This window comes from Thrips palmi, unplaced genomic scaffold (genome assembly GCF_012932325.1).
Source record: "Thrips palmi isolate BJ-2018 unplaced genomic scaffold, TpBJ-2018v1 HiC_scaffold_10, whole genome shotgun sequence".
Classification (NCBI taxonomy): domain Eukaryota; kingdom Metazoa; phylum Arthropoda; class Insecta; order Thysanoptera; family Thripidae; genus Thrips; species Thrips palmi.
Genome location: NW_023144621.1, coordinates 11,536,803 through 11,563,719, shown reverse-complemented (window position 1 = coordinate 11,563,719; position 26,917 = coordinate 11,536,803). Strand labels below are relative to the sequence as shown.

Genomic DNA, 26,917 nt, shown 5'->3' with positions numbered 1-26,917 from the left:
ACCCGTTCGGAACCGCAGGCCGCAGGCTTGGTGGTGCGGGCCGGCTGGCGGCAGGCTGCTGGCCCTTGCGCTGGCCTCTTGGTTCGCACTTCGCACTGCTTTGTTGCGGGGAAAGAAAGAAAGAACGAATCCGCGGCCGGGAAGGGGATGGAAGGGAAGGACCGGACACGCCGCGCGCCGCACGCCCTACGCACGCCTGCCCAGCGGCCCGCGAAACGAGCCAAACTCGAGGGGCCTGTGACAACAGAGCTGTTTATCGAGGCCCGAGTGAATTACCCCCTCCCCCTGTTCCCCTCCCTTCCTGACTCTCGTTTGTCTCCTCTTTTTTTCGCGCGCACCGAGGCGACTTTCCCTTGGCGGCGGACAGATGCGGGAGCGCCGCGCAGCGCAGCCTTCAGCCGTCAGCCTGCGAGGTAGGCAGCGCGCCGACGCGCGTGCGTTGTGTTGCTTGTGTTGCCTACCCGCCGGGCTGACGGCGCTCGCTCCGCACCATCGCGTAGTGGCGGACCGGACGGACGCGGGGGGTGGCTGGAGAGGGGAGGGGGGGGGGGCATCCCTCGTGTGGGCTGACGACCCCGAGACGCGCCGCAGCAGCGGCAGCTTGTGCCATCAGGAAATGAGACTGGAGCTCTTGAAGCGCGCGCGGCGCTCTAAGAACGTCAAGCGCACGACGGGCCGCGGCTTAGCGTATGCAGACGCACACTCTCGCTACCACGGATTCGTCGCTAATTTTCTGGAAAATACACACACGCGGAGAGGCAGCCCTCGCTCACAGTGCTCCGTGGCCTGGGGTGTTGGGTCCACGACGACGGGCTCGCCAACCTCGGCGTCACATGTGAGCTAACGAGCAAGTAAACCTCCTCCCCGGACCCCTTCACGGCCCTTGGGTCTCTCCGCCTGGCAGCGAAAGAAACGCCCAGGCACGGTGCACTCACACTGGTGTGTATTCTACAGCAAAGCGTGCCGCTCGCGGAGCAGGAATACATGTTTGTTGCAGCGCGGCGCCCGGATTAAAGCCAACCCCCGGTTAGCCGTCCTAATGCCGGGGACGTGCCGCGAGGCGATGCGCTGTACGGCCGCCTTGGTGGCGCCGAGCAGAGAGGCGACAACTTTTTTTCTTAAGCCCTGGACAGTTTCTTCTGACTTTCCGGAATCTTCCCCTAATTTTCCTGAAAAATTTATCTAAAAATTCTCTCATTTTCTGGGGATGTTTTTCTTCAACCTAAGTGGGGATTTTTCCTGCTTTATTCCTGGGAAATAACGGTTACGGTGGGTGAACAGTGGCGCCAGTCGGGAGGAGAAAAATGGAAAGGGGGGGGGGGCTATCGGTTCCGCCCTTGTTCGCCGTTCGTGACCTGCCGCGCTGGCCGAACTGGCCGGACTGGGGTATCGGGAGGAAGTAACGTATCGAAAGAAAGAGAGCGGTAGGGATAAACAAATAAATAAAATAGGACGCCAGGGTGAAACAAAAAGCGACTAAAAACCCTGTTGCGCGCTGTGCGCACCGGGCGGCGCATCGCTGCTTGCTGCTCCTTTCCATGGAGCCGGAAAAGCTCGGAAAAGCTCGGAAAAGCCCCGAAACAGCGGCGGGCTTTGTACGCGGAAGCGCCGACGCGTGTATGGCCGGGGAACCCTCGACCCCCTCGCCCCTCCTACTCTGCATTCTTTTCTTTCTTGGCGGAATGATGTAATGAGGGCGATAAGCCTAGGACGCCGTCCCTGGACCCTCGGGGTGGGGGTGGCGGCGGGGGCGGCTCGCCCAGGGCGAAGGGCTCGCCTGCCTCGCCTGCTCGCGGTGCCGCTGGGCCCTCCTGGGCCGCGCACACACTGGTAGAAAGTACAGAAAACGTTCCGAAAATATCTGGTGAGTAATTTACCCGGAGCGTCCGCTAATTCACCAATTATACGGAAGATCCGTTCATGGTTTCCCTACCGGTTTACAGGGGTTACTTACTGATGGAGACTACGGAGAACCTGAACAAAAGTTGCGTAACTTTTCCGCGCCCTATTTTCTGAGCAATTTCAGTACCCAAGTATGGATATTTTTACAGTGCATCTGCAGCCGGACGTTTTGTTCCAGCGGTCATCAGTCAGGGCCGCTTGGCCTAATGTCCTCCCCGGCCCGGCCTTCTGGTGCTGCGCTGGAGTCTGGAGTACGGAGTCTGGAGTCTGTGGTCTTTGTCTGTGGTCAGGAGTCTGGAGTCCGGAGTCCGGAGTCCGGAGTCGCGCTGCAGCGGAAGTCGTCCGGGACCGTTTGTCCGTTCGGCGAGCCCTTTCCGCTCTGCCGTTCGCCGTTCCGTTCGGTGGGATGTTTGCCGGACAAGCACCGCGCCCGACTTGGCGTCCGCTGGCGGGACGGTGGACGGTTTAAGTAATTTGTTGGGCAAGTTGGTGTTGGCTGCACTGGCCAAGCCCCGCCCTTTATCGTCGTGGACCCCGTGGACCCCGTGGACCTTGCCCAACGGCGCCAACGGCTGCAGCGGCGAGAGCCAGTCAATCGTAAAGGCGGAGTAACGCGTCGGCCGCCGCCGTTCCACGCGCCCTCCTCGCTCTGTCTCTCTCGCACCCTTAGGGCTAGAACGGTGAGTGCGAGAGAGAAAGGGCGAGGAGTACGGGCGGCGGAATCGCTCGGCTGGCTGCAGTGGCTGCCTGCCTGCCTGCCTGCCTGCCTGCCCCACTTCCTCAACAGCTGCGTCGTTGTCGTGGCCCCCGTGGGGCGGGGCGGGGCGGGGCCGGCAGTCAGGGGTACGTCCGCTGCGACGGGGTCGTCGTGGAGATCCGCGTCGTTTTGTGGCGGTAAAAAGACAATAATGCGGAGGGGATTCGAACCAGCTCCCTCCGGGAAGAGGATCGGCGCGCGCGTTAACCCCCGCGGCCACGGCGTCCTACGCGCCGCGCGTCGCCGCCGGAGGTTCGTTTGGTGGCGGCGGGTGTTGGTCGTTTCGTTTGTCGAATTGCGACCCTTGATGGGGTGCTGCCGCCGGGTTGAAATCCGGCCGGTACGACAGCCGGCTTCGTCGCTCCGTCTCTGTCGCACCCCTACGGTACGGCACACGAGTGCGAGAGGGACAGAGCGACAAAAGTTACCCCTTTCGGAATGGCGGCCACAGCAAGGACAAGCTTATGCATATCGCTGCGGCCGACCGCTGGTGACCATTACCTCACCGTTGTTCGTTTCGTTATTCGTTATTCAAATGCTGGGAATGGCTGATGCCTGTAATCTGCCGGCCGTACAATTAGGCGCAGTGTTATTTCGACGGGGCGCCCCCTGAGTGCGAGAGAGACGGAGCGACGGAACCACGAACCACCGCTGTTCAGCGGGACCGGAAGCGGGGGACGTTTTGTGACACCCGCTAGGCACGCCACAGCCAGCAGACGCACCCCGTCGCGCTCCCTCTCTCTCCCTCTCTCTCTCTCTCTCTCTCTCTCTCTCTCTCTCTCTCTCTCTCTCTCTCTCTCTCTCGGGGCGCTCCACGAGTGCGAGAGAGACAGATCGTCGGAGACGGCTCTCGGAGTGAGTCTGCAGACGCGTGTGGGGACGGGCCTCGGGACGGCCCGGCCGAACGTGGAGCCGCTGAGCCGATTTAATCCAGCTCAGTCGCGGCGAGGCGGCGAGGCGGCGAGGCTGGCGTCCCCGCGCCGCCGGGGGTAGTATGTAAATGCAGCGGGGATACATGGACCGGCCGGCCCGGCCCGGCAGCCCGGCAGCCTGGCAGCCTGTGACTCTCCGCAGCCCGTGTGTTTGCAAAGCCCCTCTGCCCCCTCCCCCCTGCTTGCTCGAGCCGTATTGAAATTTGGTGTGAATGCTGCTCACTCCGCGCGGACAATGAATGTCCCCGCTAATGTTATTCAGAGGCCACTTTATTGCGTTTCCACCGCGTCATGCGCGAGAAAAAAATTCAGCCGCTGTTTTTGAAGGACCAAGTAGGAAAGAGAGCGGAGAGAGAGACGTAAGCGACGGTCCTGGAGCGAGCGAGTCTCCGCAGTTTGGCGGGGCTATTGGATGGACCTGTGAATGACCGACCAGTCTGGCAAACTCTGCAGAAGACATTTCGCGCTTGTCATAGTTTTTTCCCTGCTCCTCCCTGAATGGCTCTAATCCCCCCGGTGGGACGCCACTCATCAAACGGCCTCCAGTCTCGGCGACGCGGCGACGCCTCCAGAAAAATGCGTCGCGACGCCTTGGCCGGGGCGGCCGAGATGGGGACGTGACGTCAGAGCTGTAGCGGCCGGATCAGCACCAATATCCAACACGGCTCGGAGTGGTGAAAAAAGGCGGCGGAGGACGACCTTGTCACAGCCGTACCCGCCGGCCTGAGCCTGCCACCGCCACCCCGGGCCAGGCCAACTCCCAAGCCCCAAAGCCCCAAGGCCTGCCACGCGCGCGCCAGTGACCAAACCACATTTATTAAATCCGGACGCCCCACAACTCGACAAACAACTCCTATTATGTCATGTTCCCCTCGCTGGATGTGACTAGCATCTTCGGTGACTCACAGCCAATGGGAGGGAAGGGCTGCGTGGAGGAACGCGGCAGTGGCGGACTGCAGGCCGTGCGACCCTCGGCCACCCTCGGCGCAGGGCGCGCCGGGACGCCTGGGCCTGGGCGCCTCATGTTGCAGCCTCAGGGGCCCGTGCCCTGGGCCTGTGCCCTGGGCCCATCGTGGCGCTTAGCTGCCAATATCCCGGCCGACAGCCTCCTCAAAGAGGGGTCCGGTGGAGAGGCCGTGGGGAGGCCTTCAGGGCCATGCGGGGCACCCAGACCGGGCCAGACTGGCAGGCCTGGGTAGGCCCGCTCCTGGGGGACACTCCCCTCCGGAATCCCCGCTGCAGCCCTCAGCCTGCCTCAGCCCACGCGAGGCGAGGCCCAGCCAGGCTGACAGCATCAGCGGCGCGAGCTCGCTAACTATCCCGTTTTGGACAGTTTTGCCGATGGAAAGTTGGGGCGGCCGGGCACGCTGCACGCTGTCGTTGGCCTGGCAGCGCGGGGCAGCCTGGCAGGCATTCATCCCGGGGTCGCGTCGTCCTCGTCCTCGCCGTCGGGGGAGAAAATGGGAGCGATCCCCGGGACGCCGATGACGACGCCACCTCGCGGTGCCTCGCGGCCGCCGTAAGAAGTGCAAGTACCCCATAGCTCGTTCGTGCGGTGCTTCTCGCCCGCAGGATTTCCCTTTTATTACCCGTTTTTTGCATGACGCTCGACGCTCCCTCCCGGTGTCTCTTCGACGCCATGCTGCCGTGCTGACGTCACCGGGATGACTATCGGCCTGCCAGAGGGTTCCCCTTGGTTCCCCTTGGTTCCCCTTGGTTCCCCTTGGTTATACCCTTGGTTCCCGCGCGCCGCCGCCCTTTTTAGTGTCTCCAAGTTACCCCCATCGACTTCCTCGGCGGCCGCGCTCGCAGCTCACTGCCACCAGCGAAAAGGAGGCCCCCTTCCCCCTCGTCTCCATGGCACTGTAGCGGCGGCCGTCGCTGCCACGTCCCCGCAGGCCGCAGGCAGACCCGTGCCAAACTTAAGGAAGTTAAGAAGGACGGACCTGGCCCTGGCCTGCCTCATCCACGGCCTAGGCTGTCGAGTGCCCCGCAGCACTCCCCCACCCGCACCCGCAACCCGCCCCGTGCGGCTGGAAGAGCTGTGTCGTCGGGTTGCAATATTCCATTAACCTTCGGAATATTCGCGAACCACTCATCTTCGCGGTCGCGATCACCGCCCCCTCCCCCCTCCCCCCGCGTGTCCTTCGCACTGCTTCGCCTCCATTCTCTCCCCGGGGTCGCCCCTCCGGCCCTTCGGCCCTGCCCCTGCGGCCCTGCGGCCCTGCGGGACGCCATCCCTATCCAGCCTATCGCCGCGATAGAGAGAGAAAAGTCGCGCATTATATTACGGACCGGGCCGCCGCCCGCCCCGCCGCGCCGGCTAGACGCAGAAATGGCTGGCGTTAGATAAATTGAAACGCGCCGCGTCGGCGTCCGCGTGTCTGTCCGTCTGCCTGCCCTGGCCGCCGCCCTGGCCGCCCCCGGAAGCCTGCCTAACCAAGCCGCGGGTGGCGGCAGCGGACGTGGCCCCGGATGAGCCATTCAGAAAGGACTTGTCAGGACGTGACTAATGAGGAGCGCCCCGCCCCGCCCGGCCCCGACCCGCCCGGCCCCGACCCGCCCCGCCCCGACGGCGTTAAAGCGTTTACCGCGTCGTCGCCATGGCACTGCGACCTTGTCTCAAGGCTGGTTCCGAACACCGTTTCGTGGGTCTGTCCCTCTCGCACCCTCCCCGGGATGCCCCGTGAGTGCGACAGAGGCAGCAGGGCGATGAAACGACCCTCGGGAATCAGCCTGCTGGACGCTGAGCCCGTCGTCGCCCCCGCCTGCCCGTCTGCCCGCCTGAACGGCCAATCCTAATGAATTCGGCACGTTCGGAGTCGGAGGCCAATGTCGAGCCGCCCCCGACTGTGCGGCCCGTGCGGGGCGGGGCGGGGCGGGGCGGGGCGGAGCGGGGCGCCACCGAGGCGGCGCAGGTCACCGTTTTCGGCGAGCAGCGAGCACGGCAACGATTCACTTTTATTGTTTTCACGACTTTCCTGCGGTCGCGACTGTGGAAGCCATGGCTGGCGGAGAGGGTCCGTCAGACCAATGAGGCTTTTCTTTCTGTTAAAGAATAATAAAGCGCTCTCCTCTCCCGTTATTTTCCCTCCAAAAGACTCGGCCTCGCAATCAGGAGCTGTTAGCATGTAGTTAAAATTCTGGCAGGTTCTCTGCCCCCTCGGATCGGGCGGTCCCTACCTTCAACACATGCACATGTCCATGGCGCTGGTCCAGCCAGGGTCCGCCCCCACACTCGTCCCCACCCCACCCCGCCGGCCCGGGGCCTGTGGCTCCGGGCCGAGCTGGGGGCAGTGCCAGAGCGGCGGTCCTCCGCACACACGCAGGCCATGCTTTGGCTTTCGCCAAATTGGACGGGGTTCAATCCCGGGCAAGGTCAAGTGATATATTCTTCTCTACATGATTGCGGGGGCTGCCTGCTGCCTGGCAAGCGAAAGACTCCCTTTCCTTGGCTTCCAGCTCGCTTCCAGGCTTCCAGGGCCAACGCCCGGCCGGCCACAGTCACAGTGCGCCGTCCGGCCCGGCCCGGCCCGCTCGCGCGCCAGTCGAACTCGCCCGGAAATTTGTGCGGAAATCTCATGGAGTTGCGTGACGAAAATTCGTGGCCAAGTCGTGCGTGGTCCTTGGCACGCGTCGGGGGAGGGGGTGGGGTGGGGGGTGGGGAGTGCACGGCGGCGACGCGGGGCGCGTGGCGGCATGTCCGGGTCGTTCCGGCTCATACATGCCAGTGTCGTTGTCGGCGTTGCCGGCGTTGTCGCGGCGCCGGCTAGTCAGCCATTCCATTCGGACTGGCTTCCCTTTCGTTCCCTCTTCCGGTACATTGAAATTCAAGGTCGGCGACGGGGCGCGGGGCGCGGGGCGCGGGGTGGGGTGCGGTGGCCTGCTCCTGCCCTGCCCCTGCCCTGCCCCTGCCCTGCCCCTGCCCTGCCCCTGCCCGGCCCCTTGCCCCCCTGACACTCGAGGGCAGCGGCCGACGGGGAGGCCGGCGCCGTTTTCCCATTTCGTGGTGTTTCGAGGCGAAGCTACGCGAAGCTAGGCGAGGCGGCCCGCTGTCACCGGGACCAGGCAGCAGGCTCTTCCTCTGTCTCTCTCGCGCCCCGACGGGGCGCCTCACGAGTGCGAGCGAGTGCGAGCGAGACAGAGGGACGCGCTGTTCGGCACGGCGGCGTGCCCGTGCACCACCACCGGCAGCCAGCCGCCCTCCAAACTTCTGGAAGCGAAAAGAAGATGACAGGAAACAAACTTATCGCCATGCTTGCGATCCTCGCCCCGCTCTCCTGCAGACCGATTCTGTCTCTCTCGCACTCACGGAGCGTCCCGCATCGGTGCGAGAGGGACGGAGTGACGTAGGGGCCTCGGAGGCAGTCTGCAGGCGTCTCCCTGCCTACTGTTGCCGCGTCTTTCGGAGACAGCAAGATTGGCTTTGACAGCTGCTTATGCGAGGAGAGAAGCTTCGAGAACGCGCAGGTGGCAGTGTAGGCAACATGGCAACCATCGGCCAAAATGGTGGCAAGGTCAAAAAAGGGCCCCCCAAAAAAAATCAACCCCCGCCCCCACTCGGTCGGAGTTGGACGTTGAAAACGTCGGGACTCCGGCTTTGTTTTGCGAGGCGCCTCGGTGCATCGTTGTGTCCTTCTCGCTCCTGCTCCTCACCCCCGTCTTCCAGGTCTTCCAGCCGCCTCACTCCGCCCTAGCCGCGCCTCTCATGTGTCGCGACACATTCATTTTCTGCCCCGGCGGTTTCGCACAGCGAACTCCTCCGAGCCTTCCGCCGCCCTGGCCTGGCCACCCTACCTCGCCGACCTCGCTTTTGTTTGTGTTTGTTTCGTCTTTTTGTTTTTGGTTTGTTTTTTATTTTCTTCGCGCTCGTGTAGCGCTGCTGCGAGTGGTTTATTGAGAGGTTTTTTTAGGTTGCGAGTGTCGGCGACTCAGTCGGGCGCACTGAACGCGGCCAGAGCAACCGGAAGAACGCACCTAAGAGTCCGCTAGCCCGAACCAACTGCGGCGGGGAGCTTCCGCACTGAAGACCCTAATAGGCTACTCTCTCTGGTCAAACTCTCTGGACAAACAACACCAATCAGCTTCGATGCCACGGCCGCCAACAACAACAGCAACAACAACTAAGCCACCAAACTTCGCGGAGCAGGAGACACTCATTCAGCTCTGCTGGAGCGAGCGCGCGTGTGTGAGAGAGAGAAAGGAGGGGGGTGGGCGAAGGGGAGGGATCCGTGCGGGGAGTGAAACAAGTTGTTGTTTATCAGATACGCCATTTACGCCCGAAAAGTGATGTACTGCATTCATGTCCGAAATAAAATCTCGCCCTTGGTATCGCGAGTGCGTGTGTGTGTGTGCGTGCGTGTTGCACTGTGCGTGCAATCCGCCAGCAGCCAGATGAAGTGGCGAAAGATGGAAAGGCTGCGAACAGGCTGCTGGCCGGTCGGTCGCAACGTCGCGGTATGCCCTGCGGCTCGGCACGGCACGGCGCGTGGCGCGCACGCGTGCTGATGATGCTGTAGGTCCGGCTGATGGATGGCCCGGGTGCGTCGGAACGAGGCGGAAGGGCGAAGGGCGGAAGGGGGCAGTTGTGGCGGGGCGGGCGCAGCAGAGATAGCGCGCCGATGCAGTCCACGTACGCCAGATTTACTTTCATTTTTATTATTGTTATTATTTTTTTTGTCCATGACGAACAGCCCAGGTCCCGCCCCGCATCGCGTTCAATCCACGCCGGCGGTGCCCTGGCGGTGCCGTGTGTGCCGTAGTGTGCCGCCGCATGCCGGATGTGGGCCAGGGCCGGAGGGGGGGGGGGGGGCAGGTGGCGGCAGGTTCTGATCCAGGGGAACGGGGTCGTCGTGTTCCCCGCCCGCATTCGGCGAATCCGCAAGGCCGTTCCCCCCGTCTGCCTCGCTCGGCCTCGCCACCTCACGGGCGCCGCCAGAGCGCCAGACAGGGTGGGGTCACCGATAACCCCCTTACGGGTGCACTGTGGGGGTATCTTGGAGCGAGCAGTGTGGCGGCGGACGCAAAGGAAACTGAGAAATGATGCTGACTGTGGTAGGGAGGGAGGAGAGTCGAAAGAGAAGGAACCGCGCGCGGTCTTACTCAACTGAATACCACTGGCTGACAGCCCAAGCTGACATCCACATAATCGCCGCCCAGTCCCCGCCCCCTCTCTCTCACCCCCACACACACGCACTCTCCCGCGGAGGCAGCAGGGTGAATAACGGCCTGACCTCGTGTCAGGCAAGTCTATTATGACTCACCGTGGTGCGGGTTCGAATCCTGGCACAACTGATTTTTTTTCTCGGGTTCCCCCCCTGCTGGTGCCCCGACTGCAGCCTGTTTATGTCCGTCCCGTGGTCCGAGTGCCAATTAGTGGTTCCATGGCGAGGGCGGGGCAGGGGAGGCATGTTGCCCTCAATGGCGCTTCGAAGGCGAGGCCTGCGGGGCCTGCGGGGCGGCGAGGGCGAGGAAGACATAAGAAGGGGCGGCGGCGATCGGCTCAGCCATCTCTAGGGGATCGCGGCATCGCGGCATCGCGGCCGTGCAATAAATCTTACCCCTAAATCAAGGCGATTTTCTGCCACTGTGCCGCCCCGCCAGTCTCTGCCTTTCTGCCGACCCTTGAACGTGGCGCGGCGCGGCTGTTTCCTGACAGTGCTGTGGCACTGGCGGTCCGGGGCGGCGGCCGGAGGGCACCTCGTCGAGAACCCGGCGGCAGGGCCCCAGCTTGCGCCCCCCTTCCCCCTCCCCTTCTCCGATCAGATTTGTTTGTTATTCGATTACAGCCGTGGTTTCGGCCTTTCGGCGCTGTCCAGTCTCCTAGGCTGGGCAAGCTGGCCCATCCCATCCCAGCCCATCCGTCTGCGTCCGACCGCCGACCACGCCGGCCCGGCCAGCTTGCCCTGCCCGCGCCCCAGTGCACGCCGCCCCGCTGCCGCCGCTCGCTCTCCGGCCAGGCGGACCAGGCCACGGGGCAGCAGCGCCAGCAGCGCCAGGCCGGAGGGGAGGGCTCCTCTTCAGTCAGAGCCGAAAGGCGTGCCTCCGCTCCAACACACACAAATTCCTCGTCGCCCTGCAAGCCGATTTCGAACCGCACTTAGGTCGCTCTGTCTCCCTCACACCCGTGAAGCGCCCCGCAAGAGGGCGAGACAGACCGACGAAAGCACCACTTGCTCGGAATGAGACGCCACGCCACGACCGCGGCGGTCAACGGCCCGGCCGCACCGCGAAGATTACCCACCGAACCGCGTTTTGCTCTAAGATAAAATAACCGGGCCGGAGAGGGGGGGGGGGACTGGACTAAGTAAGGGTTGGCGTGCCACTAATACGAGCCTTGCCGTGCCGCGCTGCCGCGCTGCCGTGCTCGGGGTGTGCACTGGGCTGCTCGGGGTGCTCACAAGGCACCCAGATCCACCCGGCCGCCCGGCCCAGCAGGGCAGAGCGAGGGAGAGGGAGCGCGGTGCGGGTTCGGCCGGAAACGGAGGGGTGGGGGGTCGATAACTAGCTAACGGTTACGTGCCGGCCAGTCGCTCTGCCCAAAGAGCTCGCAGCTCATTCCCACAGCAGCTTTTATTTATTTTATGTCAGCCTCTCCCTCTCTGGCTCTCTCTTTCTCTCTCGCCGGATCAGATTCGTCCATTATCACTGGCCGGCGGGGGGTGCGCGCCACCCCCCCCTCCCCCCTCCCGCGCCGCCCTTTCGGATGGCATGATAGCGCCGGGTAACACCGAGCAAGGCACCGAGTTTGCAGCCATGTGGAAGCCTGCTTGTGTGCTTGCTCTGCGTGGGCCGCGGGCCGCGGGTTGCACCGGGGATTCCCCGAGGTGGCGATGCTAGACGGACAGTAGGTGAGGTGAAGGGTCAAAGGGCACCGCGCGCGTCGACGTCGAGGAGTGGGTGGCGACGGCGCCCCGCGCAACAGGTGCCCTTTGGCAGGTGAGCGCCACCAGGGAGGCCCCACCCTTCACCCCGCACCCCGGCCTGCCGCCGCCGTGCCGCGCCCCGCGGCGGCCAGGCCGAGCCAGGCTCGCCGATGACCCTGCGCGTCCCACGCTACGCCCACGCACTCCAAGCGCTGCGGTTTGCTCTCGCCCCCAAGGGTGCTCCGTGGTGTAAACCTGCCTGCTCGCCGTAACGTTCATGACCCCTGCGAGGAACCTCGACGACGACGCGCTGACGCACCGCTTCGCTGTTGCAGCTCCATGGCGGGTGGGTGACGCGATGACGGGGCCCGGGGCCGTGGCCCTGTCGGCCCTGCTGGCCCTGGTGCACGTCGGCATCCTGGCCGTGGGCGAGCACCTCCTCGTCGGCTACCTCACCGGCTCGGACCGCCGGCCCTACGACCACCGCTACCACCGGCCGGGTCTCGCCATCTCGGGGGCCATCGCCCTCGCCAGGGACGAGGTGAGTACATGACCGTCGTCCCTGAAACACTGTAAAATCATGTCGCATTTAACGTTGTCCTTCCTCCGCAGCTGGTCGCGCCTGACGGGCTGCTGGGCTCGCGCGGACACAGCCTGGACTTCCTAGTGTCCGAGACGTACGGCGAGGAGGTGACCAGCATCCTGGAGACGGCCGCGCTGTGGACGCGCAACGTGAGCGCCTTCATCGGGCCGCAGGAGACGTGTGTGCACGAGGCCAAGCTGGCGGCTGCCTTCAACCTGCCCATGATCTCCTACGTGAGTACGCCCCTAATTCTCTGCTGGCGCTGCTGGCGCTGCTGGCCGAGCGCCTGCGAACGGCGGCCGGCAGTCCCGTTGCGCGCGCGTGCGTGGCGGGCGGCCTACCCCGCTGTCCGCAGGCGCCATGCTCCGCGCTGCGACGCTGCGACGGTGCGACCAAGACGAGACGGTGGCGCTGTCGCGACGCCTCCCTCCCTCCGCCCACGGAATTACTTTCGAGATTCAGCAGCGCGGTTCTGCATATCGCACTCTATCTCTCTCGCACCGAAACAGAACGCGCTCCAGTGCGAGAGAGACACCCTCATAAAAGGCCGCGTGCGGGCCACGGCCATGCAGACACGACGGCCGGTGCCCTTCGCCATTAACCCGCCCGCCCGGGCTGCCCCGGCGCGGCTGCGGCCTCTACACTAAAATTCCGGGCCAGCCATAAAACTGAAATTTGACTTTTCCTGTCGCCGCGAGTTGTTGCCTGATGGCCCTTACCACTGGGCTGCGGATTTAATCTCAGCCGACACCGCCCCTAGGGACCAGTCGGACGGCAAACTGGACTCTCTTTGTCGCAGAGAGAGCCGCCACCGCACCCCGCAGAAAGAGAGAGAGAGACAGGAGGCCATTTTCGGACGAGGCGCGCGGCCGGGGACGGGAGGCATTATGCACACCACGCGAGTATGAGAATGTGGTGGGTCTGAGTGAGTGGCAAAGCGTTGGCAAATCTCTGCCGCGTAGGCGCGGCGGCGGGCAGAGGGGGAGGGGGACGGGGAGGGGGACGGGCCGCAGCCGAGCGTGTCATGACTCTAGTGAGGAGGGGAGGGGTGGCGTGGGGCGAAGATAAAGTGGTGAGGGAGAAAGTGCAATCTTTCACCCCGGCCAACGGCAAGGCACCGGCAAGCCAGCAGCTAAGTACATCGCCGAGCCGCGAGCCACGCGTCGTCGTTCGCGTAGCATTCGCGCCGTCATTGGCCAAGCCGACTACTCAGGTAAACTACCTTCCGGAAGCATCTTTTTTTTGTCTGTCCGAGATTTGTTTTAATCCCGCCTGATTACCCCGGTGAACTCCGAGCACGCTGGTCGCGCTCTCTCGCTCCCTCGCTCTCCCGCTGTGTCGCTTTGTCTGCATTACTCGGCCCGGCCGGGACTGGCCGGGACTGGCCGGCACCGGCCGGGCCTCGCGAGTTATGGCGGTAATGTATAGCCGGCCGGGCCTAACTGGACCTTCAGCCGCGGGCCGCGGCGTTGGCCCTTCTTGCGGGGACACTGGCGTGGGCGTGGCCCGAGGGGTCGACAACTCCCATATTACCTCGTACGCAGAGCTTATATTACCTCTATATTACCTTATATTACCGTATATTACCGTATATTACCCTATATTACCGTATATTACCTCTATATTACCACTATATTACCACATATTTCTGTGATTTGCTTGTTTCTAACCTAAACTAACGTTAAACTTGCCGTACTGAACCTTGGTATCAAGGTGTTAAAGCTATTAGGCTTCTCCTTGCGACAGGAAGAAATTCGGATTTGATGTCCGTGTTCAATCTGACATGAAGCTACGCGCCATACTTTTGTCAGATAGGTTGCATCGGGTTGCATACCTTTTATCTGACAGGGGGCGCTGTCATGAAACGAGGGTAAGGTCTGCATAATACCAAAATTCTAGCCAGAACTCTTGATTTTAGCCTTAGTCAAGGATACTGTGTCACGTTCTCATCTTCTTTTATCATATATTACCGTTGTTTTATTTCCGTATATTACCTTATATTACCCTATATTACTTATATTACCGGTAATATATACTACCTCGTACACGGCTCGAGGTAGTTGTCGACCCCTCGGCGTGGCCGCGGCCGCGCTGGGCGGGGCGCCTTGTCTGATCACAGTGGCGCGGCAGCGACCGATAGTACCGGTGGGGCCCGGCCCGGCCCGGCCACAGCCAAAGCACTCCCCTTAAAAACAGCCCGAACCGCTACTTCTTACGACCCGGTTCGCCGCGATCGCCCCGTCGGCCGCCCCGCCCGCTTCGCTCCCAATCATAAATCCCGCCCGAGTCGCGTCGCGAGAGCTTTGCCGGAGCTTTGCCGGAGCCGCGCTGCGCCCGCCAATGGACGGCGAGACGGCGCGGCGCGGGAAGTTGGACTTTTCACTCACGCCGTCGCCTCGCCGCCGCGCCGCCCCGCCGGGGGAGAGACTACTGCCGCGGCAGCGACATGTGTGGAATTTATTTTGGCGGCCGCGTTGTCCCCCCGCCCCCTCACTTTTTTCCACCGTCACCTTTTTTCTCCGTCGCCCCTCTCCGTGCCGTTCCGTCTGTCGCGCGGCCACCTAAAATATGGCGGGCGGTGGCCTTTGTATGAAGTTGGCGGGAAGTTTGCAGCGAGTCCGGTGGCGGGTGCCGCTGGGTGCCGCTTGCCGCCAGCGCCGCGCCTCTCGATGAGTGCCGTGACGGAGCACCCCGGCCAGGCGGACCAGGCGGACCAGGCACTCCCCGCCGATTTGCCCTCCGCCGACCCGCGCCCTGTCTCTGTCGCACTCGCGTGGCGCCGCGAGAGAGACAGAGCATCGAGGCTCCGCCTTGAATGGGGCCAGCACCGTAACGTCCGCGCCCTGCTTCGCGCTGCTTGCAGTACTGCACCAACTACGAGACGTCCGACAAGAAGGAGTACCCGACGTTCGCCCGCACCAGGCCGGCCGACACGCAGATCTCCAAGTCCGTGGCGGCCGTGTGCAGGGAGTTCAACTGGACCCACGTGAGCCCTTCGTCCTGTGTGCCCATTTCTTTAGTATAATGGAGAAAGGGGAAGATGGATACTTTTACAGTGGAGACATTCCAGCTTTTGCTCCGTGTTGCAGGTGTCGTTCGTGTCGCAGGCGGACCACGTGACCGACCACGTGGCCGAGGCCATTCTGCGCGCGCTGGCCGCGGCCGGCGTGCACGTGGCGGCGCGGTCGGCGTGGCAGGACGCCTACCACCACGGCTACTCGGAGAACCCGTTCCTGGACATCGTGCGCGACACGCACCGCGACACGCGAAGTGAGCCCCCGCCACCCCTACACCTTCCACTACACCGTAATTGCTCGCCGGCACGATTTATCTCCATCGCGATACTGCTCCGCGGCGCCGCGGCATGCCGCCCCCGCAGTCGGATAACGCTAACCTGGGTCCTGGGGCGTGGCGTGGCGTGGCGGCAGCGCGCCGGGATGGCGCGCCGCGCGGCGTGCCCAGAAAAACAAGATGCAATGGGGAACCAAACTTTCCGTTCATGAACGTTCCGAGCCCCCACCGCCCCGCCCCGCCGGGCCCCGCGCAGGATGGATGTACTGTACCCCCCCCCCTCCTTTTCTCCGGCACACCGCTGGAGGTAAAAGTTGGGTCCCGCGGCAAATGTGCGTAGTGCCTAGCCTATCGGAGGCGGAAAGGGAAGTGCAATTTCACCTCGGTCTAACTCAGTGGGAACAAGGTCTTCTTTTTCACCGCGCCAATCCGAAATTCCCCAACTTATATTTCTCGCCGGGCGTCGCCGGGCGTCGCCGGGCGTATACTGTAAAGTGGGGTCACACCTCCGCCCACGCCCACGCGCCCGGCCGCGCTGCTCGGCTTATTCGAGGTGTGGCGCTGTACGAGGTCTACGAGGTACGAAACGCAGGGCCGCCCGGGTCGCCGCCATTTTACGACATAATGACGCTTCACCCCACCTATTTCTTCATATTTTTTTTCGCGCGGAGGGCTGGTCACGTGACCCGGGCGACCTTGCGCCCTCTCAGGCGGAGTGGGGCGTATGGTGGATCTGCCGGCGGGGGGACGCGACTTTGAGCTGACACCTGCCGCGCTGCCGCTCAACGGAGAGGAAGGGAGCCACCCTCACCCTCACCTGGTGGACGGGACGGAGCGAGTTGCCGCAGAGGAGAGCCAAAGCCTCTCTCGACGACGGCGACGCGAAAAACGGCGGTCCTTAGATAGAAGGGGAGGTGAAGAAGAGCTGTTTACTGATGGCAAGGAAATAAGGCCCGGCCCGAAATTGCCAAGCCGAGGCGTGGCGTGGCGTGGAGGGGCGTGGCGTGGAGGGGCGTGGCGGCGTGAGGTGGCGAAAGCCAAGCCGGGGCTGCGGGGGGTCAGAAGTTAATTGCTTGCGTCCCAGATCCCCATTCCAGAGCTCCCCGCCGAGCGGAGACACGGAGACACTCCGCCGCGTTCCGATATCGTGTTTTCTGTCTCTCTCGCGCGTCCCATCCCCGCCCCCGCCGCGGCCTCGGGGGCGTCACGGCGTCACGGCATCACGGCGGCCGCCACAAGGTCCAAGGGCCACGGAGACAATTTCTCTCCCGGTTTTCGATTAACGCAGGGTAGCGGCGGGGAAGGTCGCCCCCTCCCCCTTTTACTTCCGGCCTGATCACTTCCGGTGCGGGATAACGTTCATGAGTGCAGAGAGCTCACTCAGGGACAAATTGGATTTTTGAATGGAAGGTAAACCGCTTTGGGTAGAAGTCGCGCCCCCCCCCTTTTTCCCGCGGTTCCTCTCCCTCCACTTTCCCGCAATTCTAATTCTAATCCGGCGCGCAGCCACCGCATTGTGTTCCCGACCCTCTCGGCCCGTCGTCGTCTTTTCCCCGTCCGCTCGATGGGCTATATTCACAAAGTTGTCTTCTTCCGTCCTGGTGTTCTAGTCTACATCATCCTTGGGGGGCAAGATGACCACATCGGCTTCCTCGCGGCCATGGAGTCCCTCCACCTGTTTGACAATGGTAAGGCCGGCATCTTAGTGCTTCAACATGGTCGGTGGCGCAGTCGGTTGAGTGCATGTCTTACGAGCTGCGAGTTCTGGGTTCGCGCCCCCGCTCCGGCTGTCACAATGAAGAACAATCGTGTAAACAAATGGAATTCCTCGTTCCAATGCGCACTGAGGACTTCACATCTCTGAGCAACCTTTGTTTTCCACTCTCAAAACGTTCATTCTAAAACAAGATATTTTCAAAGGAAATAAACCAGATTTTAACCAATCCGACCCAACTTTTTTGACAGTCTGTAAAGTGCCTTTTCCCTTTGCAGGCGAGTACTGGGTGGTCGGCGTGGACGCGGAGGAGTACTCGTCGGACCACGCGGAGCGCTACCTGCGCGGCCTGCTGCGCGACGCCCCGGACGCCGCCGCGGACCGCGCGTTCCGCCACTTCCTGGGCGTGCGGCCCTCCGCGCCGCCCGAGCACTACAAGAAGTTCCAGGCGCGGGTGTCGGCCCTGGGCTCCGCGACGGCGCCGCCGCCCCCGGGCCTTGCGGCGCGCGGGCAGCGGCGCGCTGGGTGCGGCGGGGGCCCAGCGGAAACCCCCCAGGCTGGCCAAGGCCCCCCGCACCGTCCCGGCCCGAGGCCGGCTGCCCGGGGGTACGACGCCCTGGGACCTCCGCCGCCGCCGCCCCTGGCCTTAGAGGGGAGAGCCCAAACCGCACCCGGGGAAAACGGGCTTCCGCCTTCGTCGGCTAGGCTTGGCCGCGGCGTGCAGTACGTTCGGCGCCGTGGGGGGTCGGCGCCGCCGCCCCTCGTGGGGTCCAGCCCGGTCCTTAGGGGAGGGAAAGAAGCACTTTTTCATACTACATCCGGCTGGGGGCAAACTTGTTGCGGTTTTGGCGGCTTTCGCACGGCTATTGTCCTTTTGCCCCCTCTGGATCCGCGCCTGTCGTCGTCGAGCACGTTGTCGGCTTGCCGTCGGAGGGTCGGCGCCGAGCCGTGCGCGGGCTCCCGGCACTGACTTTGGCCGCCCTGCCCCGCAGGTACCTGGTGCACATGGACACCAACGCCGACGCCGAGGGCAACTACACGCTGCTGGCGCGCCGGCCCCACCCCACCCTGACGGGGGCGTTCGGCCTGTTCCCCGTGGGGGGCTTCCAGTACCTGGGCGACGCCGCCTTCCCGGTGAGGACGCAGCACCCGCAGCACGCGCAGCACGCCGCCAGCGAAGCGAACGCGAAACGCCAAGTGTGAAAAACAAGTGTCTCGATGGCGTTGAGCAGGGTGGACAGGTGTCGCCAACACACAGGCGCATTTGTCTTGTCGCGCGGAGCGGGCGCGGCGGGGCAGCGCGCTTCCTCTCCTCTCGCTTTCCCGAAAGCTCTCTCTGGACGAGTAGCTCTTTCAATTTCGGGGGCTCCTCGTTCCTCTTTCCTCTCTGCCCCTGTTCTACTTCACGATTTCCCCCAGCGCGCCCGTTCACCCTTATCACATTTTCGCATTTTTGTTTTCATCTTTTCCATTTTCTTCGGCAAATGCATTCTTCTCCTCCACGCAGCTCGCGAGGGCGGCATGATTTACATGTGCTGTTGTCCTGCTGCAGCGCCCCGCCCCGCCCCGCCCCGCCCCGCCCCGCCCCGCACTGCCCGGAGACACTTTGACTTATCGTCCGACTGGAGGCATCGCGCTCCCCCTCCCCTATCCCCATCTCACTGGATCCAACAGTCCAACACCACATACGCCGTAACACTGTACTCAGCCCCTCGCTGCAGACTAGCAAAACTGTCAATCCTCTGAACCAAAAAAGTGGATTTTTATTTTTTCCGGTGTGATGACCGTGCCGCACCTGTCGGCCTTAACAGCGCACGACAGGCCCGTGATTCCGATCACGTCGGTCGAGTCTCATCAACGCCTCCAACCTCCTCCCCCTCCCCCCCCCCTCTCGATCCGCCCCGACCGCTCAGACCGAACGAGACCGTGAGAAGCGTCCAAATGTCACACCCACGAGCGTCTTGCAAATTTTTCATTTGCACGAAAGTAGGGAGACACTCCGCCTTTCCCTGTCGGTTGGCCAGTTTGTGTGTGTGTGCGTGCGCGTGGGTGTTAGTGTGTGTGTGGGGGCGGTGGCGGTTCCTCTTTTTTTTTTCGAGCACCGAGAAAGAAGGTTGCGACAACAACCTTCATCATGTTCGATCGGAGGGTTGGAGGAGGAAAGCAGCCCCCCCCCCCCTGCCGGGCTTTACGACAGCTCTGTATCCCCTCATCCCTGCGTGGAATGCGGCGGCCCGCCCGCCGGCCGGGCTCGCTCTGTCGCTCTATCTCTCTCGCACTCATGGGGCCTCCCGCCCGCTCGCGCCGGCCCGTACGGGGTGCGAGAGAGACGGTGCGACGCGAGGGACGCGAGGCGGTCCCCTCACGGCGTGCGCGGAGTGCTGACGCGGCGACGCGGTGAGCCTCCGGGAGAGCTGGGCCACTCGGCGCGCTTGACACCACATTGAAAGATTTCATCCCTCTCTCCCTCTCGCTCCGGCTTGCCCGCGGGGGCGGATGGGCCGCTGTGGGGAACCGCGGCCCGCGCGGCGCGGAGGGGATGTCGAGCTGTCGCGGGACGGACTCCAATCCAATTGATGGCACAATTGCCACATCCTTTTCCTTAAAGAAATCCCGCCCGATCCGCGCCGCGCCTGCTCCGCCAGAGATACATTTTGGCAAGCTATGCCACGCTGGTTCCGCACAGGGCTTTCGTCGCTCCGTCTCCCTCGCACTCGTGGGGCGTCCTGTTATGTGCGAGAGAGGCAGAGCGACGGAATCGACTCTCGTAATCAGTCTGCTGCTTCCAGTGGCGCATCGCAGGGAGACTCGGACCGACTCGGACGGGGCTGGGGAGGGGAGGGGTGCCGGTGATCCTGCTCTCCGACCAATAAACTAAACAATGCCTGAGGGACGTGCGGAGGCGGCCGGGCATACCCCTACTACAACCCCTCACCCCTCATCCCTGACCGTGACCCTGGTGATGCAGCCTGATTCCAACCAGTCGCTCTGTCTCTCTCGCACTCTCGGGGTCTTCCCCTGTGTGTCCGAGGGAGACAGAGCGACGAAGCACTGAGGCCTTGTTGGCGTGCTTCACGCTGTTGGTTCGTTTCTGCAGACGGTGCGGCTGCAGGAGGAGCTGTGGTGGCCGGCCGGACAGCCCCCCGTCGCCGAGCCCGTGTGCGGTTTCCGAGGGGAGCGCTGCATCCGTGAGTGTTGCCAAACCTTTCGCTGCTTTCGCTTCTGTTTGCTTTGGAGGGTGGCTTCGACCCTTTCTTACCGCAAACCATGTCCTATTCCTGACGACCATGGCGATCGCCACCAAGCTCTGTTTTTCGGTGGCCACTCTGATTTTTGCGCGTGCTGAAGGTGCGGCCAGGGCGGGCCGGGCCGGCCACTCATTGGTATGCCAGTCCACCCCGGCCAGCGTCCGGGCTTGCCCACCCTAGCCGCCCTGGCCGCCCTGGCCGCCCTGGCCGGCCGCGCCTGGTGCTCGCCACAGCTGCCGCCTCATGGCCCGGATGGCACGGACGGCACGGGGCGGAGAAAAAAAGAGGCGCCCCCGCCGGTACTCGAACCCGCGTCCCACGCCTCACGTCTGTCGCAGGGCACACCGGCGAGATCGCGGGCGGCGTGGCCGGCAGCCTGCTGCTGCTGACGCTCATCGCGGGGCTGGTGGTGTACCGCAACTGGCGCTACGAGCAGGAGCTGGACTCGCTGCTGTGGAAGGTGGACTTCCGCGAGATCAAGATGGCCGACGCCTCGACGCCGGGCGCCAATGGCGCGGCCAACGGCGTGGCCAACGGGCACGTGCAGCTCAACGGGCAGGCGGAGCGCGTCAAGGACAAGCAGGCCGACGCCCCCGACGGACACCAGGTGCTTTGAACTTAACGTCTACTTGCCGTCGGGTGACTCCCTAGCCTCTCGGGTAAAGTGGTTTCCTGCAGTCCGATTTCAACCTTTGAACCTCTGGTCACAGAACCACTCGCCGCAGCCGCCGCTCCGCACGTCGCAGGTGTCGCTGAGCTCTAACCCGGACGCCGACTTCCGCTACTCGTGCATCTACACCACGGTGGGAGTGTACCGGGGCAGGGTGCTGGCCGTCAAGAAGCTGGGCAAGACCTCCATCGACATTACGCGCGCCGTCAAGAAGGAGCTCAAGCTGGTGAGTTGATCTGAATAAAATACTGCTGATGTGAAGGCCTGGTTCACGTTGATAGAAACTCTGCCTCCAGATGCGAGACCTCCGACACGACAACCTGAACGCGTTCATAGGCGCGTGTGTGGACCCGCCCAACGTGTGCATCGTGACGGAGTACTGCACCCGCGGCAGCCTCAAGGTAACGACGCCGAACATGCCCTTGGCGGGGAGCTCGACACCGTCTCTCGGTTCCCTCATGCACGCATTGCGGTGGGTTGCAGGACATCCTGGAGAACGAGGACGTCAAGCTGGACAACATGTTCATCGCCTCTCTCGTAGGAGACATCTTGCGGGTACGACACGCAACACCAAAACATCTGGAATTTGTAGATAGTTCACTCAGTTTGTTGTGAGGTGTGTGTGTTCCAGGGGATGATATTCCTGCACGACTCCCCGCTGCGCTTCCACGGCAACCTCAAGTCGTCCAACTGCCTGGTGGACTCGCGCTGGGTCGTCAAGGTGGCCGACTTCGGCCTGCACGAGCTGAAGCGCGGCGCGGACGACGCGGGTGGCGCCACGCTGCTGCAGCAGCTGCAGTTGCACCACCTGCACCGCGCCAACAACAACCACGACCAGGACACGCCGTGCAAGTGCGACGGTAGGTTCAAAAGCGGTGGCGCTGGCGGCGCTCGATTCGAATCCACTCCTGTGCCTCGCCCCGGCACTACGTACTCCGGCCTCAATCAGAACCTGAACCCAAGTCGTTGTCCAGGGCTGCTGTACCGCGCCCCGGAGCTACTCCGCGCCGCCCTGGCCGCCATGTGGGCGCCGCCGGGGTCACCGACGACGCAGAAGATGGGCCTGCTAAGCGTGGCCGCCAAGGACGTGATGGGCGGCGGCCGCGGCCGCGGCGGTGCCGGGGGCGCCGGCGTGGACCCCCGCGGCTCGCAGAAGGGCGACGTCTTCGCGTTCGGCGTGGTGCTGTACGAGATCCAGGGCCGCCACGGGCCGTACGGCGACTGCGCCCTGGCCGTCGATGAGGTCCTGCGCCGCGTGCTGCACCCAGAGCCCGGCCAGCCGCCGTACAGGTGCAGTCACCATCCTGCCGCGCCCGGCCGCGCCGAGCTGCCAAACACTGCAGAACAAGACTAAAGTTGTCGTCGTTTGTTTCCCGCTCAGGCCGCCCCTGGACAGCCTGGAGAACAGCTTCGACTTCGTGCGGGAGTGCCTGCAGGAGTGCTGGGCCGAGGACCCGGAGCTGCGGCCCGACCTCAAGGCGGTGCGCGCGCGGCTGCGGCCCCTGCGGAAGGGCATGTGAGTATGAACGAGTAAAGCGGAACGGCAAGCGAATGCGAATCTGAATCCGAATCCAGGCCGCAAGTCCGCCTCCGCGGCAGGGCCGGCAGACAAACGCGGCAAATGGTACGTGCGATGTGAGTGAGTGAGTGTTATGGCGCGCGGACTTGAGCTGATAACTGGTCCTGCCGCGCTTCCGCGATGTGTGGAGAGGGGCCGAGAGGGGCGCCTCCATCTCGAGGGGGTTGTTGTGGGCGGGGAGCGTGACGGCGGCACGAGAGAGCGCCTCTCTTGCAGCGGCCCGCCGCCGCCACGCCACCCACTCCTGCACCCTCCTTGCCTCAAACGACGCTGTTATTGTTATCTCTCGCAGGAAGCCAAACATTTTCGACAACATGATAGCCATGATGGAGAAGTACGCCAACAACCTGGAGGTCCTGGTGGACGAGCGCACAGACCAGCTGCAGCAGGAGAAAAGGAAGACGGGTAAGCCAGCCATGCTCCCCGTTGTCTCTGAGCCCCCAGTACGTCTAGCCACGGCAGCCACGGCGGTCAGATCACTGACCGGAAACCGTCAATAAATATGTTTGGGTTGGCTGGCCTGCTGGCTGGTGACCCCATCGAGCAAGTTACGACTCCAGACAAAGGCCAGCTCAACTCCCGCCGGATTAGCCGGTCCCGGGGGTGAAGAACGCCCCGCCCCCCACCCTTTTCCATCCCCATTCACCCATTCACCCCCCCACCGCGCTGCGAGGTAGAGACATCGCTCTGCGCGTCTCGATGTCTCGATGCCCAGACGCCTTTTTGCAGCTCGTCGTGCCGGTGGAGCCCTGGCGGCCCTGGCGTCTGGCGCGGCGCCAGCCGGTCTTTTAGGGTGGCGGGGTGGTGGGGTGGCGGGGGCGTCGGGACGCGGCATATTGGCGACGCAGAGCCGCAGATACTCCCTGCCCCGCGCGCCGCGGGCCCTGCTGCGCGGGGTAGCGTCGCAGTGCTCCCCTTCGCCTTGTGTTCGCAGAGGCCCTGCTGTACGAGATGCTGCCGCGCTGCGTGGCCGACCAGCTGAAGCGCGGCCAGAAGGTTCAGGCCGAGAGCTTCGACAGCGTCACCATTTACTTCAGCGACATCGTGGGTTTCACGGCCATGTCGGCGCAGAGCACGCCGCTGCAGGTGGTGGACTTCCTCAACGACCTGTACACCTGCTTCGACTCCACCATCGGCCACTTCGACGTCTACAAGGTGGAGACCATCGGCGACGCCTACATGGTGGTGAGTCCACGAGTCCGGAGCTGCAGTACCAGCAGACTGACTCCAAGAGCCAAGGCGTAACCAGCTCGCCCAAAGTCAGCAAAACGACTACTTTAGGAGATTCAATCACTTTTTGACCAACTTTGTGAGGTTACTGGTCTGAAAATCGTAGCGGTCAAAGGCGGGGCTACAAGATAGGTAGCAGTGGCCCCCCAAAGTCAGCAAAACGACCATCCAAATCAGGTAAAACGAAAAATCTTCCGACAGTGATAGGATTTGAACCTTGGCCCGCAGGTATCCGGCCTGCCGGTGCGCAACGGCGACGCCCACGCCGCCGAGGTGGCGTCCATGTCGCTGCAGCTCCTGGAGGCCGTCAAGACGTTCCGTATCCGCCACCGGCCCGGCGACGCGCTGCAGCTTCGCATTGGAATCCACTCGGGTGAGGGGCAGGACGACATGTCGCGTGCTTCAAACTTCAAACGAGGAGTGGTAGTCTCGCAAAGCTGGTCGAAAAGTGATTAAACTTCTGATGCGTTCCAGGGCCGGTGTGTGCCGGCGTGGTGGGCCTCAAGATGCCCCGGTACTGCCTCTTTGGCGACACGGTCAACACCGCCTCGCGCATGGAGTCCAACGGGCTGCGTAAGTGAATGTGGTTGACCCGTCGGCCGCGGCCGCGCGGGCACTGCGCTGCGCTGCGTGGCGAGTGGAGAGCGCCCTGCAAGTAGGCAACCGGCTGCCGCCCCGCGCATGCCAGTCCAACGGGCTGCGCACCCCGGGCTGTCAGGCGCGCTGAGGAGGGGACTTGACAATGCCTTTTCTTTCCGTTCCGTTCCAGCGCTGCGGATCCACTGCTCGGCCGAGTGCGCGGCGCTGCTGCAGCGCATCGGCGGCTACGAGCTGGCCGACCGCGGCCTGGTGCGCATCAAGGGCAAGGGTGACGTGCGCACGTACTGGCTGCTGGGGGAGTCGGAGGAGCGCAGGGCGGCGCGCCAGGGCAGGAAGGCGGCCTTGCTGGGCGAACACGCTGGCTGCTCGGCGTCCGGGCCGCGGCCCGCGGCCAGCCCGTGCAGCGTGGCGGGGGTGGCGGCGCCGCGCAGCTCCCTCAAGAAGGTCCCCGTGGTGGCCGGCCACTGCGGCGTGTGCCCGCCGCCACTGCCGCTGGGGGTGGGGCTGGCCGGGCTGGCCGGGCTGCCGCTGCACCACCCCCTGGGCGCGGGGCTCACACGCTGCTCCAGCCTCGAGTCGCCCAAGAGGCTCCGCTTCGCCTCTTCCGGCACGCTGCACCAGTTCCACCAGCTAGACTCGATCGCGGACAACGCGGTGGGTGAATCGGCGTGACCTATGGCTGCGACGCTGCGACGCTGCGACTGACGCACTCGGTTCAAACGATCTGCTCCCCTCTTGGCAGGGTTCCCCCGGCCGGGTCTTCGTGGGCGCCGGGTCGCCGGGTGGCGCCGAGGGCGGCGACGGCGGCATGCTGAGCGTCATCGTGGACCCCAGCCACCTGAGCGCGTCGTGCCCCGCCATCGACCACCTGCAGCTGCCGGCGCCCCTCCTCTGCCCGCCGACGCCCCAGCAGCAGCTCAGCGCGCAGCGGCACGAACTATTCCAGGTAAGGCAGGCGTGGACTGGGCTGGACTTCGAGCAGTGCGGTGGAAACCAGCCTCCAGGTCCAGCAGACTGATTCACAGAGTCGTTTTGTGTCTGCCTCCAGAGTCGCGTGCGCGTTCCGGCGCTGCTCTCCGCCGCCGTAGTGGCCTCTCGCTCCGTGCCCTCGCTCTTCCCACCGCCCAGCGTGTCTTGCGGCGGCGCCGGCGGCGCCGGCGGGGCGGCGGGGGCGGCGGGGGCGGCGGTCGCGAGGGCGGCTCTCCCAGGGGGGGCGGCGCCAGGTCGCTGCTTGGGGTGGCAAGTTCGGCCCCCACTTCGCCGGGCACCTCACCGGGAGCGTCTCCGGGGGCGTCGCCGGGCGCGGAGCACCGCTGCTTCCACCGCCAGCAGTGCCAACACCCTAGGGGCACGGCCGCGGCAGGGCTGGGGTCACCCTTGGGGTCGCCGCTGGACCCCGCGCGGCAGCCCCTCCTGGGGCCCCCGGTGGGGCAGCACCTGGCGGCCTGGCGGCTGGCCGAGGAGCCGGAGACGGCCGTCTGACCGCCATCTCCGCTCAGACTTAGAGCGGCCTTGAGTGGCGCGAGAAAAATAGTGTGAATTTTGTATGAACCTCAATTTTTGTACGCAATACGCATGACGTCTCGTTGTTGTGCGTTACTCTAGTGGAAAGCGATAGAAATCTTACCCGGAGATTGTCGAGTCGTAATGCGGATTTCCACGGCCACGTTCGCTCTCGTGACTCTGGAATCACCCCGCGGGGGCTCATTTAGATTAGTACTTTTCGAAGCGAGACTCAATTACCCCTCTCTCTGAAAACCGATTCACTAAAATGTCAATGAAAAGGATTTAAATTGATTGTAGAATTCGAAACAGCGTTCACTGCCCTCAATGACGTTCATTTTCTGTACTGACAATACTTGCAGTATTTTTGTATCGTGTAAGAAATCGATTGATCTCTCTGTGCTTCTCAGCATAACTTGTTGTACAATTCCATCGCAGTTCTATATGCTATTTTCCTAGTCATGCCTTAGAATGTAGTACGTGAGGTGATTGTATTACTGTCATATGAATATGTGTCGAAGCCTGTAATTACATTCCCCTGCGAGAACTACCCTCGTGTTTTATTTCGTCCAGACAGTGGTGAAAACTGAGCATCACCACGCCCCGCATCCACAGCGGCGACGAGATTGAAAGAGTGCTGACCACATCACAAAATTATACTGTCCGAATTTGGCGATATACCCTTTTATAGGCCGTCGTTTTGTCATGATCATTCCCAAGGAAGAGCGGGGGCCCAGGCCCAAACCCCATCCCGGCAAGACTCAAACCAGGGCGAGAATGTTTGTTACCCAGGCCGCGTCGCCGCGTCGCGCCGTTGGCCTGTGTGCTCTGCGGGGCTCGCCCGCCGCGCCCGCCTCGCCGTCCATATTTAGCGGCGCTGTGGCTGTGCATGGTGATAAGATACAGTGTGCACCTACCTGAAGCCCGAGGCGGCCAGAGGCGGCCCGAGGCGGCGCGGCGCGGCGGTCCCCACAAACAACAGCACAACAGCCAGCGACACCAATCAGCACCGCGAATACCTGCGGCACGGCCCCTTGCGTCTG

At 63.5% G+C, this 26,917-nt stretch overlaps 1 protein-coding gene across 1 annotated transcript in view; it reads left to right on the top strand.

Annotated features, from left to right (window-relative positions):
- LOC117638964 (receptor-type guanylate cyclase Gyc76C) overlaps window positions 1-26,464 on the top strand; it is a 33,063-nt gene extending 6,599 nt beyond the window's left edge. Inside the window, exons 2-23 of the mRNA XM_034374213.1 lie at window positions 11,792-11,997; window positions 12,069-12,272; window positions 14,903-15,025; window positions 15,129-15,309; window positions 16,941-17,018; window positions 17,323-17,408; window positions 20,142-20,232; window positions 20,631-20,899; window positions 21,003-21,188; window positions 21,259-21,363; window positions 21,446-21,517; window positions 21,594-21,822; window positions 21,937-21,983; window positions 22,101-22,252; window positions 22,344-22,478; window positions 22,834-22,946; window positions 23,476-23,726; window positions 24,000-24,144; window positions 24,246-24,344; window positions 24,541-24,707; window positions 25,114-25,317; window positions 26,345-26,464. Of these exons, the coding sequence (XP_034230104.1) occupies window positions 11,815-11,997; window positions 12,069-12,272; window positions 14,903-15,025; window positions 15,129-15,309; window positions 16,941-17,018; window positions 17,323-17,408; window positions 20,142-20,232; window positions 20,631-20,899; window positions 21,003-21,188; window positions 21,259-21,363; window positions 21,446-21,517; window positions 21,594-21,822; window positions 21,937-21,983; window positions 22,101-22,252; window positions 22,344-22,478; window positions 22,834-22,946; window positions 23,476-23,726; window positions 24,000-24,144; window positions 24,246-24,344; window positions 24,541-24,707; window positions 25,114-25,317; window positions 26,345-26,464 (3,240 nt within the window). The 5' untranslated portion in view covers window positions 11,792-11,814. The remainder of the gene's footprint in view (window positions 1-11,791; window positions 11,998-12,068; window positions 12,273-14,902; window positions 15,026-15,128; window positions 15,310-16,940; window positions 17,019-17,322; window positions 17,409-20,141; window positions 20,233-20,630; window positions 20,900-21,002; window positions 21,189-21,258; window positions 21,364-21,445; window positions 21,518-21,593; window positions 21,823-21,936; window positions 21,984-22,100; window positions 22,253-22,343; window positions 22,479-22,833; window positions 22,947-23,475; window positions 23,727-23,999; window positions 24,145-24,245; window positions 24,345-24,540; window positions 24,708-25,113; window positions 25,318-26,344) is intronic.
- Window positions 26,465-26,917: the final 453 nt, after the last annotated feature.